Below are 20,378 nucleotides of genomic sequence, written 5' to 3'. Positions count from 1 at the left end.
GCGCCATCGGCTGGTGTTTAGTATAACCATAGCGAAGAAAACTATTACTGCAATGATGGGCTATGTGCGACTCTTACTGGTGTAGGGGCAACGGACATACATTTTTGGTAGTTTCTTTTTCTTTCTTTGTGTTCCCTTCGGCGAAAACAGCGTGAAACGTTCAAACAAAAAAAGCTTTTCTGACGCCTCACGGTTGAACAAATCACCACAGGGTGCCGCTACCAGCGCTGCTTCTGCCGTCAACGTCTTTTGTTTTGCGCTACAGGCAAACGTCTCCACAACGAACGCTTCGTCGGCGAAATGACCTGTATAACAAATGATCGATTATGTCCCGGCTGAATTTCTATCTTCCATATGTATAGTGAACACCTCTACAACGAAGACCTCTATACAGCGAATTAGCCTGTACAACGAAGAAATTTAGGCATCCCCGACCCCTGATCTTTTGCTTTACAACGAACGCCCCCTGCAGCAGTGCCGCCGATGCCTTTAGCAGATGTGACACACGTGAGCACCGCGCTAGCGCCAATAGCAGCACTGTAGCGATGCACTTTAGAGTTTAGATTCACGATGCCCTGCTGCACTGCGCCACGAATCACTCAACTCATACGCTGCTTGTCGTAGCCCATCAGCGGGTGCGGCGGCTGACGAATACGTCGCACTTGATGACGACGCGATGATGTCATCGAAATTGGCGACCGACGACGTCTTCAAAGGCAGCTAGAGCGGAATTTACGCAAACATGAAAGAAGGCAAGAGTGATAAACATCCTGTAAACGAACCAAAGGTTTCGACGGCATGGGAAATGATAGCGGCATTGCACGATCTACAGCTTTATTTTGCGTATATCTGCTGTGTTTCGCTGTGGAGCACGCACGCACACACGCACACACACACACACACACACACACACACACACACACACACACACACACACACACACACACACACACACACACACACACACACACACACACACACACACACACACACACACACACACACACACACACACACACACACACACACACACACAAAATAAGTCTTGTGTTAGTAAGTCTTTATTGAAATCATATCAAATGAAGGTTTTTTTCTGCTGAACGTGCTTAGTCTGCTCTAGTGCGAGGAGTACGGTGAGCGGCTTTTACAACGAAATGACTTCAAAACGAAGAATTTCGTTGGTCCCGAACTCTTAGTTGTACAGGTGCTTGACTGTATTCCTTGAATTGCAATACGTATTGCGACAAGCTAAAGCTCTCTAAACGCACACCACACGCTAAGTTCTTAAGATTTACAATTCCAGATGTCTCAGACGCATAATGAATTTTATGGAAGTTACGTTACCATGAACGCATGTACCTGTCTCGTGACAGCACTGTAACCAGAACAGAGAAGCTCTATAAGCCAGAGACAATTGTAATAATCCGCGCCAACGCCATATATAAACCGAACGATGCTTTAATTGCGCACTTCTTTACAGACCCTGCTCCGGCATCTTGCAGTGCTAGTTTTTGCATCAAAGCAAATGGCAGACGTTATAACACGTTGAGATCCTCACATACATGACGAGTAAACGTGTCTTCGTAACATATAATAGAACAGGCGTGCCGGAAGGTTAAAGCGCGCACCAGCGCTTGCTCACAGACAGAGTAACTATAACGACTCACGTAATAGGCTTGCTTCACGGCCGTCGAGTCACAGATGTTCTCTTCGAGCGTCGTGTTACCGTTCACCTGCGTAGACATTCGAACGTGAAGTTGAGAAAAGGTACGCTGATTTGGAGGTAAAGAATTACGCAAATCCAGCGCAACTGTCGTAATCCAATTGAAGTTATTAATTACAAGAGAGTTCCTCTTCTTCACCACGTTTTTCAGCTTACGCGCCTGCCGAGACACCCACCGAGTGACCCAGGTGACACGTGGGACCCTCACGCCACACCTGGCGCGATAACGACCCAGTAGGTGCTCTGTCGAGGCGCGTTCGTGACTTGGCGTCGCAGCCAATGGGGCTTTAGGTGCTGTTTCGTTGCTACAGACTACAGACGCCGGCTTTTTCGATCAATGTGCCACTTGACCTTTCGCATCAATAAAGAAAATATGCGCTTGATGGGGCATTTTTTTAGCAGTCAGAACATTTAGGGGTTACTTGTTCAGTTGCGTAATTTCCTAGAGAAGAGAGCGGTTAACCGGCTCATATGTAGTAGTAGTAGTAGAGAAGGCTATATATATATAAGCCAATTGATTGCATGAGTGCGGTTCTTCGTGTGAGCAGCAGCAACAGCATCAACCAGCAAAAGCAGCAGTAACAGCAGCAACCAGCTGCACCAGCCACAGTCAGCAAAGTCCGGGAAGCTTCAGAAAGAAGTACCGTGCTATCGACATGACGGGTCGGGTACAGTGTGCTGCCTGATTGACGACTTGTGACGCTTTTGACAAGCCTTCTTTTTTCCCCGCTGGGGATTTGCGGCACCTCAGATGCCACTGATATCATTAATGTGCTAGTGAGATATAACAGCAGTCAAAGTGGCATGCTAAGAAACTTGGGCTCGTGGCAGGCTCGACGCAAGAAATAATAATAATAATAATAATAATAATAATAATAATAATAATAATAATAATAATAATAATAATAATAATAATAATAATAATAATAATAATAATAATAATAATAATAATAATAATAATAATAATAATAAAAGATGTGGTATGCAAGTTAGAAAACGACAATCGCGCAGTATTGTGTAGAATGAGGCTCACGTAAAGACCGGAGTTCCAAAGGGGAAACTGTGAGAACTGTTCGACGAAGCAGTTTGCACGTTGCCGAAGGTGCTCCAGCGCATCGTCAGGCCACCAGTTGGTGAAATTCCCATGCTTGTCAAATTTCTTGCCTGCGTTGAGATTTTTTTTGTACAATTTATTTCACACTTCATTCACCATGCGAAGTGAAACAATTTTATATTGAGAAAACAAATGACTGGTGAGAAAAATATACCTACTGGGCAATCTTTTTTTAGGGGAAAGATGCTTATTAAAGATCACTCGTGACAGATAGCGCAATTCTGACGCATATGGATAATTTGAAAGAGCGGACACAACTTGTAAGACAGATCACAGTGTTACCTTAGGTAATTAACAACAAATTCACTAAATAATTAAGTGGTTGTTCACTTTAGCGTTCTAAGTCATATACATTTTGCAGAAATCCTGTGCTCTGCACTATATAAGCACAAATACGTGCTCCAATTCTGTGGCGAAATATATTGATGTTGCAGTTAACGCATATTAGCACAGCGATTAAGTCGGGGTAGATTACCTATTTCATAAGTTACCCTCCAAGTACTCCCTCTGCTGTCATAACTATCTACGTGAAGATGTGCCAAGCTAAGTCTTCTTGCGATTTGTGAGCTCCTGTGTTGAATGACGCGAAATCTTTAAGGCAAGCTACGTATGCACCTTTCCATCGCCCAGAACTGTAGGGATGTTCAGTAGCAAAAAATCCGAATGGAATCGAATACGAATACTCGAGGAAAAAGTACCTCCAAATATCGGATCGAATACCGAGTACTTAGATTTTCTAAACAAATTGAAGTATGAATGCTCTGCAGCGTTTCGAACAAAAGGCTTATTTGCGTTATTTGATACATCTAATGCCAAGATCGACTGGATTTACACTCAACGAAGAAACTTGTAAGTGAGAAACAAAGGAAAATTGGTCGTATCTTGTGCGTCATGACAATGACAAACGAAACAGAGAAAGAGCACCTCACCGTATGCAGATAGTAGAGTGCAGTGATCGTTGAAGGAGTTAGGTGCTATATTACAGCATCGCACATCGTTTCATAGCAATCATTCGAAAGAACTCCGCAGTCCTACCACGCCCCCCTCCTCCCCCCCCCCCCCACCCGTAGACTAAAAGAAAAAAATCTTTCCTGTCCCATTATATAGTATTCGAATCAAACTAATATTCGACAATTTCGGATTGTGAATTCGTGACTTAAATAACAAGGGCTATTCGATTCTTATTCGAAATCTTCAATATCGGCACACGTCTACGGAAAGGTTCATACATATGTGTGTTGTTTTCTTTTGCCGTGACTTCGTAAACTATTTGCGTATTGACATTGGCAGAACCACTGACGTGCACTGGTGCGAGCAATAGTTTGCCCCTCTTCGCTTGTGCAGAAACGGCAGCATTACTGGCTGTCAACAGGCCTGTGCGGCATTTTCTAGATGCGATGTGTAGCTCAATGTGTGGGCGCAGCCAGTGCTCTTTTTCCCTCTTTCCCCTTTTTTGTCTATTTTCGTCCGTTTATATCTCTGTCAATCAGTCCAGGGTATCAAACCGGGCGATGTGGATAACCTCCCTGCCTTTCCCTTCTTTCGTGCTCACATAACAGCACGCGAAACAGTTGGAAAACGGCGCAAGAGGTAAAAACTGCTGACAACAACTCACTCGTGTATATCACTCTTCAGAAATTAGTCGTTGTAGTTACTATGCACCTGTCACACTATTTACACCTTGGTATAACTGCAGTTGGTAACGATGGAGTTTGTAAAATTACTGACTAAACAAGGTGGCCACTGTTACTAATGGGTCTCAGCTACCAATCACAAATGCAGTTAGCACCGCCAGATACAAAAGTTCTAGTCTATAACAAATTCATCGAAACCACTCTGGAACATGCCAAAGCTGGTCCGATAAATGCGCTCTAGAGACTATAATCTTTGCATTCGGTGGCGATAACTGCGTTTGCACTTGGTAGCTGAGACCCATTATTAACAGTAATTAACTTGTTTAGTCAGTAATGTTACAAACCATATCGTTACCAACTGCAGTTATATCACGGTGGTGATAGTGTGGCAACTGCATAGTAACTACAACGCCCTTTTTATGAGAGCATACGTTAGCACTTATGGTGTCCCTGGTGTGAAGAGGTTGTTACTGTGGGATCGACAGGCAGTTAATAAAAGAAATGATGCAGAAAGCAAGCTTTGTACTCACCGAAACCGGCAAAGCCGTGGGTAATCTCGTGTCCAATGACGACGCCTATGGTGCCAAAGTTCAGGTACCTACGAAGTGATAGGGGATTCTAATGAGAGATTTATGCACTACAATCTCGTGGGTCCAAGAAACTTCATTCTATTGAAACAGTGGAAATTTCTGTCTCCTTGCAGTTTTCAAATTTTGATTAACACACTGCTGTCGTCGATAGGCATTTAACAAAAAAAGAATAAAAAGAATGAAAGAAAATTACACGCGCTTCATGCTAATGCTTTTCCCATGGAAGCCAACAAACAATGGACTTGGATGAAGCCAAGAAGCGCACTAGAGAAATTAACTGTTTTTTCTTTGTTCTTGAAATGCATAGTTACCCAAACAGGAAGGTTAAATTTACGACAAACTTAGAACTTTGCCGACGGTGGGAGCCGAACCCAGAACCTCTGCGGCGTCTGTACCGCCAATGGCGATGTTGGGCATGATGTTACTGGCGAAAGCGGTCAGCGAATAGTAAACAACACTCATGAACGAAGTTGTCGAGTCTGATTCCAGAATAGCACTTCGAGAATGAATGCGAAGGAATCTCACTCACTGTGGCCTGTCGAGAATGAGCATGGGGGAACGCAAGATCCCGGCTGGGTAAACTGCAATGACAAAAGTGCGGAGATGAGTAGCAGGAAGAAGGCGATATAATTAACACTGCAGTATACACTTGACAAAATGTGAAACACGAGAGTTAAACTTCAAAGTACTAAGATTGATTGATTGAAACGAATCGCATTGCCTACAAATATTTCTTTAACTCGAAGAAAAAGACCGAATTGTAGCGTTGCAGAGGTACTCTTTCCTGCACACTCGAAGTTACCGTACTTATGTCATGTGAAATCTTTCACCCAAGAAGCAGCAGAAGAAAATCACTGGGTGCGTGCATCCCAAACACTAGGTGCCATTACTTTAACTGTTTCTACTTTACTAATTGCAGCGATATACGCATGGAGCGCAGTCCTGTTCTACTGTGAAGTCACTCTAAATCGAAGGAGGTGACAAAAGATGTCTGTATACTCACTAGCGTAGTTGCCTCGGATGTCATAGAACGCGTTTACGATCAGGGGATTTGTCGCCCACTCCCTGTCACAGAGAAAAAAAAGTGCCAGCCAATATATAGCCGTAGCGAGGATTCCCTCCAACACATGTCATCAAGTTAGTTATGAGCTCTAAATTTTCTATACCATCTTATATTGTTCGAAAATTTTATTTTTAATTCGCCCGCGAGAGATAGCGCTGTTCCGTCTGTTCACGTGTACTAAAAGGGGCGCAAACTACCTGCATGAGAAATTGCAATGTCGAGGTAGCTAGCTGAATATACATTTACGAATTAATTTTATGAATTATTCTTTTCAGGACACTGTAGCCGAGAAATAGTGAGGTCACGTCTGCTTAGTAGAAATCCCAAGATGTCACCACTTAAGAGATATCCATATTGTTGAAAACCTCGTTATTATTCACTGGTTTCGCAACTGATATTATCACCAACTTCTAGAGGTATATACTTTCAGAAAACTGTTATTTGAAATGCCGATGTACTTCGTAGCGCAGCTTGAGGGCGGATATCTCGAAAGTGGTGCTAGCTTTAATATTTGACTTCACTGCTGCACAACTTCCATTTCGCAACTTCAACGAGCGCCCAAAGTTTTATTGGCCACCTAGAGGTTGTGATTTATCGTGAGGCTAATTCCTGCTGCTTTCACAAATTGACCTGCGAAGGCGGACCAGCGCTATCTCCCACATATTTCTTTTGTAAAGATCTGTTCTAACTAGAAAAAAAAATCACGGCATATTTAGCAGCGTAAATATGCGAAGGCACGAAATCCTTAGACACGCGGCCGTAATGAATCGCGGAAACCTCTCTCTTCGTCCCCATACCCGCTACTCCCAGTGCAGGGTAACAAACCGGACGTGCATCTGGTTAACCTCCCTGCCTTTCCGGTCTTCTATTTATCTCTCTCCTCCCCCCTCTTTCTCTCTTAATGACACAGTGAGACTAAGAGAACGACCGGCAACTTACTTTTCCTTATCGACAGGCTTCGTAATCTTGGAGAAATCTCTGGCAAACTCAAAGCGTCGTACCTTGAGAATGTTCACGAGAAAGTGATCGTCGTCTATTTCAAGCTGTGAAAGGGAAAAAAAGGAAAAAGAGAATTACCTTCATGCACTTTCGTGCGATGGGGCGCAAACTGTCGCTCCACTGAAGAGAAACGTACAGTCGAGCGTAAACGCCATAGCAGCGCACGAAGGAGAGCCAATGTGTATATAGCCCAGTTTAGGGCCACAATGACCTTACACAGGACAAGGGTTGGCCCGACAGTGACCTTTCATGCAGTTGCCTCTCGGGGAAAGTTTTTGGAGCATGGAAATTGCGAGAAAAAAAGAAAACTTTTCTCGCAAATTCACCTTTCAGCGTAAAATTGACCCAGACACCATGTCTATAGAACGAAACAGTTTTGCCGTCGTTCTTAGTTTGTCACCGTAACGCACCTCCCATAAGCCTGCTTTGCCGCGAATTATGGCATTTATACTGCCTACGTATATATATATATATATGGACGTTTAGCTGTTCTGCGGCGAATGCGCTCTAACGATTCTGTTGAATATTGAGAACAACGGATTTCAGTGCATCTGTTGCTTTGACACAACTGAGACAGCACACTTTTAACGAATCAAGATATTTAAGGCAAACGAGACCTACCTTCCCACTTCTCTTCATTAAAAACAAAATGAAAGCAAACCAAAACGATGCTCACGTCATGGTATTCTTTGTCCAGTTCAACCGGATCCAAGATGAACTTCGGGAAGCCCACTTTTTGTCCCATAGCGGCTACCTGCACACAACAAACATGATAAGATTGCTGAACTGAAAAGTTTGTTCCCATGAATAATAATAATAATAATAATAATAATAATAATAATAATAATAATAATAATAATAATAATAATAATAATAATAATAATAATAATAATAATAATAATAATAATAATAATAATAATAATAATAATAATATCTGTTGCATTCACGTCCCCAGCGTGCTCTGCAGTTATCGTAGACATAAAGAGCGACTATAATGCGACAGCATTATGACGTCCTACCATTCCATTACTGTCCATCAAATCCACATGTACTTGCTCCCCTTCCCGTGGTCATCTGTGAACTATTACGACCATATATTTACCTGATCCTAGCTGCCTAACAACACCTTACGACCATTATCTGCTGACAGCATACCGATAACTACTCCTCACGTCCTCCTTAGGATACGCTCATTCTGACAACTTATGATGAATCATTTACACCTCTCTATCACAGTGGTTATTGCGCACCACTGAATAATGGCAGTTGTCCACGGACAACACAACAGGCACAACCACTGCAGTTTAACGCGCAAAGCGCGTGGCCTAAACACCACATTTACTTTAACTCTTACTGTAACTTAAGATACTAAACTTACAGTAACATTTACTGTAACTCTTGCGAGGCCACATATCGCACACTGGTAAAAAGGAACGTACCACCGAGCCCTTTGATTACGCTGTCTCTGAGAACGGCGCGCCGGAATTTTGACTTTAATGTTTCTAAAACCTAGGGTAAATGGCGTTTTTCGGCTCCTGAACCGCTTCTGGCGTATGCAGCCAGCAAAAGCATAGCCTTCTTCAAGGTCTGGTTCTGTCACCCTAAGAAAGTCGTCGCTGAAGCGTAGATTTCGACAACATCTAAGACCGGCAAAACTGTCCTGCGTAATGCTATCGTATCGAGAAGAAAAAAAAACACGCTATCGCAAAAGCACTTACCTTCTCACGACAGAGTTCCTTAGTCTTTTCATCGAGGAAACTCTGCCGCGGAAAGGTTTCCACGTAGGCATTCTTGATCTCGTCAATCAGCAATCCTACCTGCGCAGAGAGTGTTTAAAATGCACCCGGTAAACATTAAATTAACAAAGAAAGTTTCGCAATGTCTGGAGCTTCGTATTTAACAAATCCACCTGCGCATTAATAAGATCCTTGGACCACGGCCGTACGCGCCGTTGGTACAGACAGCCACGAAAGCGTTGTTGAAATACCTCAAGTCGGATGGTGTTGGTAACCGTGTGTAGACTCGGTGCGAACCTTCAAATGTGCGCGAAACTGTGCTCTCCCTCCTCTCTTTCTCTTTCTTCATTTCCACACCCCGTTCCCCCAGTGGGGAGTAGCAAACCGGACGCGCGTCTGGTTAACCTCCCTGCCTTTCGTGTCTTCTCTATCTATCTATCTATCTATCTATCTATCTATCTATCTATCTATCTATCTATCTATCTATCTATCTATCTATCTATCTATCTATCTATCTATCTATCTATCTATCTATCTATCTATCTATCTATCTATCTATCTATCTATCTATCTATCTATCTATCTGTCTATCTATCTGTCTATCTATCTATCTATCTATCTATCTATCTATCTATCTATCTATCTATCTATCTATCTATCTATCTGTCTGTCTGTCTGTCTGTCTGTCTGTCTGTCTGTCTGTCTGTCTGTCTGTCTGTCTGTCTGTCTGTCTGTCTGTCTGTCTGTCTGTCTGTCTGTCTGTCTGTCTGTCTGTCTGTCTGTCTGTCTGTCTGTCTGTCTGTCTGTCTGTCTGTCTGTCTGTCTGTCTGTCTGTCTGTCTGTCTGTCTGTCTGTCTGTCTGTCTGTCTGTCTGTCTGTCTGTCTGTCTGTCTGTCTGTCTGTCTGTCTGTCTGTCTGTCTGTCTGTCTGTCTGTCTGTCTGTCTGTCTGTCTGTCTGTCTGTCTGTCTGTCTGTCTGTCTGTCTGTCTGTCTGTCTGTCTGTCTGTCTGTCTGTCTGTCTGTCTGTCTGTCTGTCTGTCTGTCTGTCTGTCTGTCTGTCTGTCTGTCTGTCTGTCTGTCTGTCTGTCTGTCTGTCTGTCTGTCTGTCTGTCTGTCTGTCTGTCTGTCTGTGTCTGTCTGTCTGTCTGTCTGTCTGTCTGTCTGTCTGTCTGTCTGTCTGTCTGTCTGTCTATCTATCTATCTATCTATCTATCTATCTATCTATCTATCTCCTGCGCATGAACCTTCGGGAGAGATATGGCCTTATGTCGCCGTACATTTCGACAGTGAAATCCGAACTATGGCGGTCGGACCGGTTGGCCGGTGAGAAGACGGCCCGCGCACACGTGACGGTCGCGACCCGTGGTCGTCGCACCTGGTCGTCGGTGGCCGACGAGGCGAAGTCCTGCCGCACGAACAGCGCCGCCAGGGGCATGCTGAAGCTGTCGCTGAGCAGGCGCACGCACTCCTTCCAGCGCGAGAGGTAGGTGCGCTCCTCGTGGGGGCGCGGCACTCGCCGCCGGAAGTCCAGGTACAGCCGCCGGAAGTGCACGTCCAGGTACGGCATGTACGCCATCACGAACCGCCACGACAGGTAGTTGGCCAGCGTCCTGCGCGGCGCGCCGCTCGCGGGTATCAGCTTCGATTCGAGCTTACGTCGCGTAAATGCAAAGTTTTGTGAATGCGTGCAGCATAACGTACAAGAAAGTGGTCCCGAAGTGGTACACTGCAGAGGTATACTCTCGCGAATAGATACATCGCATACATACACACACACACACACACACACACACACACACACACACACACACACACACACACACACACACACACACACACACACACACACACACACACACACATATATATATATATATATATATATATATATATATATATATATATATATATATATATATATATATATATATATATATATATATATATATATATATATATATATATATATATATATAATCACTGTCCGACAAGATGACGCAATGATGGCGATGGAATGAAGGCGACGGTACGACGACGAGTGAAGGAGAACAGTAAGATGACGAGGATGTTATGACGATGATCACGTGACGACGACGGCATCGCGACAATAGGAAAGTCTTTCGAGGAAGACAAAACGTACAGGCAGGTAATTAAGTGTGGCCATATACCGCCTGTAGGCGTTTCCGTAGCGCCCAATATTCAGAGAACTTCGAGTCTGCCACCTACAGCACAGCTACAACCAATTCGAAATCCACAAACGATGAAGCCAGAGAAAGCATAGGGAAGCAACTGTCATTTTTTTTATTGAAATGTAATGGAAAAAGTAAGGAAAAGGAAAGTGGACGAGAAGAAAAACTCGCTGGTGGTAGCGGAACTCGCATCTTTCATTCCAATGCATTTGAAGTTAACCTTATTGATAAAGATATCAAAATTAGTACTAACGAATAAACAGGAAGAAGACCCAAGTTAAAGACTGCATGCGTACAGGCGTACATGATAGCATAAACGACAAATAAAGCGAACCTTTAGTAGTGACTACGCCAAAGCGTGGGCTTGAGACCCGGAGGAAACGAACACTCTCTGTTTTCACGCTCTTTCTTTGAGACTGTGAGAAATCTCACCGGGGACTGGTCTTGTTGAGCAGGTCAAAGAGCCGGCGCATGTAGTTGCTGTCGTTCTCGATGGTCAGGTTGATGCTGGACTCGTCGGTCTGTTGCAGTCCTGCGTAGTCCATGACTATTCGCAAGAGATGGGTCCAGTTCAACTGCGGGCAAAAAAACAAAAAAATGACAACGCCGTGGGGCACGGCTTACGTGAGACGCTGCTCATCGTTTCGGGCGGAACATTTGTACGCATAATACGTCACAAGGGAACAGGAATATTAAGTTTGAACGCAAGAAAAAAAAAAGCTGCAAAACTGAACTCAAGAAGTGCGATATGGTTGGAGTATGTTTTCTTGCACGATGCGGGATGACCGCCAAACATAAGGTCGAGTGCATACCCATGGTGGAGTGCAGTTCCTATAGAGCCTCTGATATACAATTACAAAACTCGTTATAAAATTATGTTATAAACTCTGTTGCATATTTAATGAGCTATGTTGTCCTCAACATACTTTCTGTTGAGACACAATTGAATATGGTGCATGTTTTTTTTTTTTTTACAAGGTTACGCTGTTGACAGTGCTAGCGAACCTTTTCTAGAGGAAGCAAGAGTGTTTTTCCCAGTAAAGAAAGTTCCATTGTGCGAGAATTAAAGCCTCGTGCACTCGTCACTCGAGAATACGTAGAGCTTATGCGAGCAAACGCTTGCCTTCTCATAAATAAAAATATAATAAAATTCCAGCAGCGCGACATCGCTGCAAGTGCAGTAACACGTGTTCATAAATTTCTGCCGACCCTTGAAAAAACTGAGCACGAGCACAGCGAAGAATCTTTTCCAACGACAAATACGTCGTTGCGGATACGTCCGCGCACATCCTGTTAAATGAGTTTTGTGTCCAAAAGCGTTTTTGCTCTTGTAACTAGTAAACTTCTTATTTATTAGCACCTCTATAGTATCTATCTAGCACAAGGAAACGTAAAACTCGCTGGAGGTGGCTGTTAAGCTCATAATTGCCAAATGATGAAGGTGGCAATATGTGTGGAACTCAGACATCGAATATCCTCCATGGCTGCTTACAGTTCCAAAAATCGAATTGTCAGTAGAAGGGATACTCAGCAAAAGAGACATGTTCATTCAGGCTGCTCAACAACTAGCACTATACCAGATATATATGCGGTATTCAGGATACACACACGTCTATACAGATGGCTCCAGTAGAGAAACCTCTTCAACTTCATCATTCATTATACCGCACCTCAACAAACAAGAATCATTTAAGTTATCTCGTGCGACTTCGTCCACAACGGCTGAACTGTTCGCAATCCTATGTGCGGTAAAATTTATATTGTCAGTAACAGAAGCGCAAAAATGGGGTAATTTTCAGCGATTCACAGGCTGCTCTAACATCCCTCTGCACCACAAAGGGGAAAACATTCAGCGACAGTATAATATATGAAACACTTAAAAACCTCACAAAGGCAAGCGAAGCGAAACATGCAATAGCATTCCAGTGGATACCAGGGCATTGCAACATTCCTGGCAACACAGCAGCCGATGAAGCAGCACGACAAGCGCACCTGAAATATGATACGGCTCCGCTCCCAATATCAAAGAATGAATTACGCTGCATTATAAGGATAACGTCTTTCAACATGTCTAGAAACACTTGCTTTGACCAGAATTCTAAGAGCTCTGACTTATATCATATTGATCCATTTATTGAATTCAAATTTTCATTGTCATTAGATAGAACTATGGAAACGCTTATTCATCGATTAAGGCTAGGCACTGCCTACACAAAGCATTTCTTACACAGAATTGGCCGAGCGGAAACCCCCGAATGTGATTGTGGATTTGTAGATGAAGATATATATCACCTCCTTCTAGATTGCCCACATCACGACAAACCAAGATGCCGACTTAAATCAGCGCTAAGTAAATTAGACCGCAGACCTTTCAGTTTAAGGAAACTTTTGGGACATTGGCCAACAACGGCCTTGCAGAAGAGCGCTTTAAAAGCACTAAAGACTGTTTTGAAGACAGCGGCATCGTTGGACGTTATTAGTGCTTTCATTGTTCTGTTCATTTCAATGTCACTCTATATATCCATCTGTTTGGGAATTATGCTATGTTGACTGCTCTGTTGTGACTGTATGTGCTAATATATTTACACGATGTATATACCACCCGCTGACTAGACAATGTGTTATTAGGCGTCAGTATCGTTTGTACTTTTGAGATTTTCGACTACATAGGTGTGGAGACATTTGCCATAGTCTTCCTGTGGAAACGTTGCTTTATAATTCCTGGTGCTTGTGTGAAAAGATTATTTGATATGCAACCGTGAACCCTGAATGATGTATGACGGAACCACCCAAGAGATAAGGAGTAGCCGGCGCCTTAAATTGCGCGCCAACATCTCCTTATATCATATAAAAAAGAAAGGTGGACCACAGCGAGAACCACGAGAACCACAGCAGGGAACGTATTTGTCTTTCTTTCCTTAATTTAAGATATACGGCAGTTCAAGGAGCAAGCAATCAGGCGTACAAAAAGATACAGAATAACATATTGCAAAGCAAATTTAAAGACGGTAGGTCACTCGTGTGTCCCCTTCAGAGAATATTGATAGGGTGAGGCAGTGAAAGTTAATGGGAAGGATAGAATGGCGGATACCTCGTGCAACAGTGCATTGTTGTAAACGCGGTCACATATGGAAATCATTGAACATGTTCTATAAATTGCTTATTTCATTAATCAGCAAGGACGGCCTTGAGATTCACGTTGAACGGTCCTGATGACCGTTCCTTTTACTGTGGGAAAAGTGCTTTCACCGTGAAATAATTCGCGAACGAAAACTACAGCTTTGAAAGCTTTAACAGGTTTGTTAATGAACAGTGGCACATTGTCAGATCATTGATTCCTATGTATGTTTTCTTGCTTTCTACATACGGCTCTTATTTACTTGTATTTTTTTATTCATATAAATATTCTCTATAATTTCCTTATATTTACGGTTGCTGATATTTGTGACTCTTTCATTTCTTTTGTATGTTCCTTAATATTCAACTGCTTGTTTTTCTTTGCCTTTACATTGATTTAGTACACATTGTACGAATTGTTTCCTACCCGCTGTGGTGGCGCAGCGGCTTTGCCGTCGCGCCGCTATGCTCGAGGGCGCGGCACCAAATCCAGGCCGCGGTGGACGCACATTGATAGGGAGCGAAATGCAAAAGCACCCTGGCGGCCTGCATTGGGTGCACGTTAAAGAACCCCGGGTAATCAATATTAATTCGGAGTTCCCCATTACGGCGGGCCTCATGATGATACCGTGATTTCGGCGCGCATAGCCCCACGATTTATTATTACTTCTCACGTCCACTACGTTGGTCTAAATGCTCATCGTTGCGTGCACGTGTGTGTGCGTGCTTTCTTATTGGATCCATTTCATTTCATTTTTTCTAGTCAACCACTCGTGCTGTGGAAAAGCCAGCGACAAAAGTTGCCACCGTTTACCACACCATCGGTCGAGCCAAATCAAATCAATCAAGCGTTATTTTGACGACGCATAGTTCTCGACTCGTTTGCAGAATACCCGGCGTTTCGGTGACGCTTCGCCCTGGAAGCTATACTTCGCCCCAAACTCATCAGTCCGGAATATACGTACGGCCGTCGGGGCCCCGTCCTCGGTCGATCGCGTTCTGACACAGTTACACTAAAGGAGCGGCGTCCTTTAGCCCAATTTGTTGCCAATGAAGCGACGCGTTATCGATGGTCCTTACGCCATTAACGCCATCGCACGTGAACACTGTATATAATGTCACTTCCGGGTCAATTTGTCAAATTTCTCTCAGTAGCTCGACGAGCGGCTCGGCGAGCCTTGGTCCCTTCATGACATGCCTGTCTGGGAGAACAGCGCACCGAAACCTACCCGAGATGGTGCGAGGCGAGTAGTGATTAATTGCCCTCATGTTGGTTCGCCTGCGCCTAAGATCCGCCTAAAATGCCTTCGCACACGATCACCGACCAAGGGATATAGTTGGATGTGCGGCCAGATGACAGCAAAATGGCCTCATCCTGGCGAACTTGAAAAAAAAAAGGAAAGTGTAACAGCAGCCTAAACGACAATCGATGACGGCCAGCTGCTGCTTTTTATAGGGTGTGGAAAGCGTCCAACTAGGAACAATTCTCTCTCCTTCCTTCTTTCTCCTCTTATCTTTCTCCTACGATTTCCCAGATGCTTAGTGCTTGAAGCAATGGTCTTTAGTAAAAGAACGCTTCGCTTTCTTTAAAGAGCAGCATATCTTTAGAGGCGGAAATTGCTGACCGTTGCTCAATATGATGAAACTTAAACTTTTGTGTTGTACGTGCGTACTTTTTGGCGTAGCATCTGAATGTCATATATGACACAACACCATATGCATGGAACATATGAAATATGAAGTGCAGCTTCACTTGGCGTCTCATCGTGGAGAACACAATCAGCCGCATAGCGAACTAGCCATGGACGTGGTTGATAATTGTGGAGGCTGTTCGACGCGGCGTCACTTTAATTCCGGCTGCAGAGTTCTACTTTAGTCTTTAGATTTGTCCTGTTGCAGTGTTCTACTTTGGTCTTTAGATTTGTCCTGTTGCTCTCCTTTCCTTTTTCCTTTTTCCTCCCCTCCTTCCTATCTTCCATTTCTGTGTTGCTGTCGCCTCCCTTCAGAAGAGTAGGCAGGCGTTGTGCCCCTTCCAGTGGCAGTTGCCAGCCTGCTCCTCACTTTCCCTCTCCTGTTACCTTTGTATATGCGTATATGTGTGCAAAACAAATAATAATAATAATAATAATAATAATAATAATAATAATAATAATAATAATAATAATAATAATAATAATAATAATAAAATACCTATACCGGTGCCACACAGGTGCTTTCGATCACGATGGAGTTCGATCGGGATCAAAATTTTGTATCGCTATTGACGATGATCGCTGCTACACTGTCCAGCAATTGGGATCGAGTCGAGTGAACTCCAGCGCCCAATGTGTCGTTAAGTGGCTCCAAAGCAGGTGACAAACTTTGCTAATGTGCAGTAAAATACGCAAAGCAGACACCAGCCTGCGATCGTGATTGATGCGCGAATTGCGGCTGACTAGATCTGGACCGAGCAAAGTCGCGATCGAAAGTGCCCGTCTATAGCAGAATTCCATCAGGATCGAGGTCAATCCGGGTCGGGCAAGATTGCGGTCGAAAGTGCCTGTGCGACACGGTACAAGTAAAGACAGGGTATACACAAGACTCCACGTATACAGGCAAGAAGGCTGGAGTGAAACTAGGAAAATAAGAGTGTCATATTAAGCTTTTAATTGCACCAACATTTAAATGCAACATGCCATCTTGGCGTACAGGCGGTTGCTAAACGTACCGCTCTCCCGAAACACGGCGACTGCGAACAAATCAAGACAATGTAAAGACATACGGGCGAATATGCGGAGAGAAATGCGCACTTTACCTCGTCTCCTTTTTCCCCCCCTTTCCGCGTTTTATTCAGGCTTGCCTGCAGATATTTCAAGCAGTGTGAGCAGGATGTAGACTGTTTATTGCAGCCTTTTTCCTTTTTTTATTTTTCATATCTTGTCACGTTGTGCCTCGTCTTGCGCGTTCTCTACCTCCCCCCCCCCCCCTTTTATTTTGCTCTTTAATTTTACCACAATTCCTTGGAAGAGATTCGAGGATTTAATCAGACTGATCCTCATAGATTTAACGCCACCGTCCACGCATGAATTTTTCTCCGCACAATATGAGCCACAGATAAGGGATAGAAATGAAATGAAAAGCGTTGGGAAGAAAGAGACAACAAAAGAGTAGAGAACACGGAGAAGGGCATAACTCAGAGGACGGCGCAGCCAGTGCGCTTCGCTAGCGCGGCCCGGGGCTTATTTATAGCCTGTCAGCGCGCCTGTTAAAGTGTCGCCACGAAGGAGGCTAGCGCGCCACCGTGAGGGGCTGCCCCCCCCCCCCCCCTCTGTGTACCGCGCCGCCGCGTGCTTAGCGCTCCTGTTTGCACCCTCTGGCACGAGACGGCCGCTTACAGGACACACCCCGGTGCACCCCTAATTATATAACGCTACAGCTGCTGCGTCTCGGACGCTTGCCGGGCCTTATCTCCCTAAGTGTTTGGGAGTAGCGAAGAGAGGGTTGCGTGTCGAATTCCTATATTACGCGGCTGTTGCCTATGTCGCTTATACTGGAAGATGTTAAGTTAAAACATTCTGTTGAGCTGCGGGACGTTCTTGGATTTTGAGGGTACCCTGGGTCTGATTTCTGGATCTGGTTTGCGCCCGACTAAGGTGCTTATAGCCTAGGTGTGTATAGCTCGGGCGCTTATAGCCATTGCTGCAGCATGCGGGCCTCAGGGAGACTGCGTGAGTTACTTGTGTGCCAGTAATAACCGCTTCTCGAACAACGGACGTCCCTCTAGCGCCAACGTTTTGACAAGGAGATTTGCCTTCGTCATGTCCTCTTATCGAAACGGCTCTTACGACACCCCTTGTTCGACCAATGCTTACAATACCCTACAAGTTTATTTTGACGAGAAACACACGATTGTTGAGAGGGGGGGGGGATGACGTAAAGGCAAGCAAGTGTCTAACAAAGCGCCAGAAAGCCTCTCTCCACGTGATACAATATTTCCAGTAAAGGAAAATAAGATAGAGAATAGAAAAAAGACATACGTCATACACTGTGCAACAGGGTGCAAGTTACATAAATGCGTTTCACATATTCAGACATGTATTTCATATAAACGCTCACATTCAAATAAACACAACATAGCAAAACATGGAAGCAATACAGTTCATATAGTGAAATGCGCGCATTCAAATTTATATGTTGAAGAAAAAAACTCTTCACGTTACCACGAAACGGCTTATACTATAGCGCTCAACCTGAGAAGGACAGATTATACACGGTGATATTCTTTCTGAAAGTGTAAATGGACATGTTTTCAACAATCATAGTTGTACCTACTGGACTATGGTTAAGGAAGTCCGAAATCTGGTAGGTCACTTTCTATGGGCCACAATTAGTACCTATTTTCTTTTCGAGATAATTTTGATGCCGCGAGTAACAGCTGTCTTCTCCGGCCCCCAAATAATAATAATAATAATAATAATAATAATAATAATAATAATAATAATAATAATAATAATAATAATAATAATAATAATAATAATAATAATAATAATAATAATAATAATAATGACGATGATGATGACGACGACGACGACTGTATAAAAATTTATGGGGTTCAGTGTTCACTTGCTTATGAATAACTAGTGCACATTTTCCCTTAATATATATTCAATGTGTTGATAGTCGGTGCTTACAAAAAAAAAGGTACGGCGTGACTAAAATATGATGAATCTGCGATTACAAATAAAATTATCTTGTATAATAACTACCGCATACACTGATCACTTCAAACCTCCATCTTCCTGCGTACGTGTCACTTGCCTTGTTTGCAGTTTACGACAAGCAATATGGCGCATACTTATTGCTAGTTGACGCGTGCAAGCACTATTTCCAGGCGTCAGAGGCGAACTGGAAGACAGGAACAACAGCAGTGAAAGCTTCGATCAAGCATGAAAAGACTGAAAGAGTGGCATGGTGACAGATTTCACTGTCACGGCTTGGCAACTTGGGTGAAACTGCGTTCGCTTTCCTTGTCAGTGTCGTTCCTTGTCACCAACGTGAGCCTTTGAACGAAATGTGACCGAGCCCACTTGCCCCACGCAAGATTGGTTCAGATGTTCACATGTTCAAAATTAGTTCAGATGTCCAGCGGGAAAGTCAGTTGTTACCTAATAACACGTTAGATTCAAATCCACGTATCACAGGTAATCGTTACTCAAAAACAATTTCGGTGTGCTGTATCGTACGTTGCTGACAACTCTACAGCATTCGAAACGTACACTTTCGAGACGTAGCGAAGTCGTGAAGGGCATTCTGAAGACACTCCCAATCGGCGCTGTCTTGTGAGAAGTTCGTCAGCACTTTCTCAGAAAATCATGAAGAATGACGCGGAAGTCCATTTTGATGTGTTGATCATCATGCAGAGATGGGCAACTTGAAATGCGGGGCTTCAATGAGTTTCCTCTCCTCTCGCATAATATACACTTACAGTTATTCTCTAATAAGCAGTTGTGATTGCCCTAGATGCCGGTTGTAAGTACGCAAAAAAAATGCTGAACGTTTAAGAGAGAGCAACTTAATTTTATTACAATGCGGAAAACCCGGCGACTTATACCACCATGTGTTTTTTTTTTGTTTTAACGGCTTAAACATCGCCTGTGTAGGATACGGCAATTTCTTGCACGAGAAATCGTAATGTCCAATTGACCGATTAAAAAACAAATCATTAATTACCTTTCTAATTATCCAATCTAGGGCACAATTGAGAATTTGAAGCTTAGCAGTAGTCAAGCAACGTTTATAATACTTAGCAGAAATCGTAAGATTGGACTGCAATATCTTTTTGTAAAGTTAAACTGCGCTAGGAACGAGATACAGAGGTAGAAGGAGACAAGACGAACGCAGTCGCTAGGGACAAAAAATATGTCTTACCAACTAGCCTCCCAGCACACTCTCCTGGACTGAAATGTCTCGGTGGGGTAAGAGTGGTTGCCGTGATGCACGACACGCACACACACAGGGGCATTTCGCACGTAAACACGGGAGGTGCACAGACGCCTGTGTACACTCCGTGTTTACGGGTCAGTCGGTGTTCCTGTTTTTGCGTGTGTGTATATATATTGCGCATGAGCGGTGTAGCTTGCACTATCGAGACGTGCCATACCAAATAATCACCGTCGACGCACTTCAAAATGTTTCTGATGGCGTCGGTTTTAAACCACGTTTCTCCCGCAGCAT

General features: G+C 43.7%; 1 protein-coding gene across 2 annotated transcripts in view; it reads right to left on the bottom strand.

Annotated features, from left to right (window-relative positions):
- Nucleotides 1-20,378, bottom strand: part of LOC135920060 (neprilysin-1-like) — an 83,641-nt gene that overhangs the window by 9,233 nt on the left and 54,030 nt on the right. For both annotated transcript variants that reach the window (XR_010570162.1, XM_065454112.1), the window contains exons 9-18: nucleotides 11,481-11,623; nucleotides 10,235-10,469; nucleotides 8,842-8,940; nucleotides 7,800-7,877; nucleotides 7,064-7,167; nucleotides 6,065-6,126; nucleotides 5,591-5,642; nucleotides 5,002-5,069; nucleotides 2,757-2,887; nucleotides 1,668-1,733 (exon numbers count right to left, since the gene is read on the bottom strand). Coding sequence is in view for 1 of the 2 variants with exons in the window: in XM_065454112.1 (XP_065310184.1) it covers nucleotides 1,668-1,733; nucleotides 2,757-2,887; nucleotides 5,002-5,069; nucleotides 5,591-5,642; nucleotides 6,065-6,126; nucleotides 7,064-7,167; nucleotides 7,800-7,877; nucleotides 8,842-8,940; nucleotides 10,235-10,469; nucleotides 11,481-11,623 (1,038 nt within the window). In the remaining variant the exon portion in view is untranslated. The remainder of the gene's footprint in view (nucleotides 1-1,667; nucleotides 1,734-2,756; nucleotides 2,888-5,001; nucleotides 5,070-5,590; nucleotides 5,643-6,064; nucleotides 6,127-7,063; nucleotides 7,168-7,799; nucleotides 7,878-8,841; nucleotides 8,941-10,234; nucleotides 10,470-11,480; nucleotides 11,624-20,378) is intronic.

The sequence above is a fragment of the Dermacentor albipictus genome, chromosome 2 (assembly GCF_038994185.2).
Source record: "Dermacentor albipictus isolate Rhodes 1998 colony chromosome 2, USDA_Dalb.pri_finalv2, whole genome shotgun sequence".
NCBI lineage: Eukaryota > Metazoa > Arthropoda > Arachnida > Ixodida > Ixodidae > Dermacentor > Dermacentor albipictus.
Note: the sequence above shows the minus strand (reverse complement) of the source record. Positions and strands in the feature narration are given on the sequence as shown.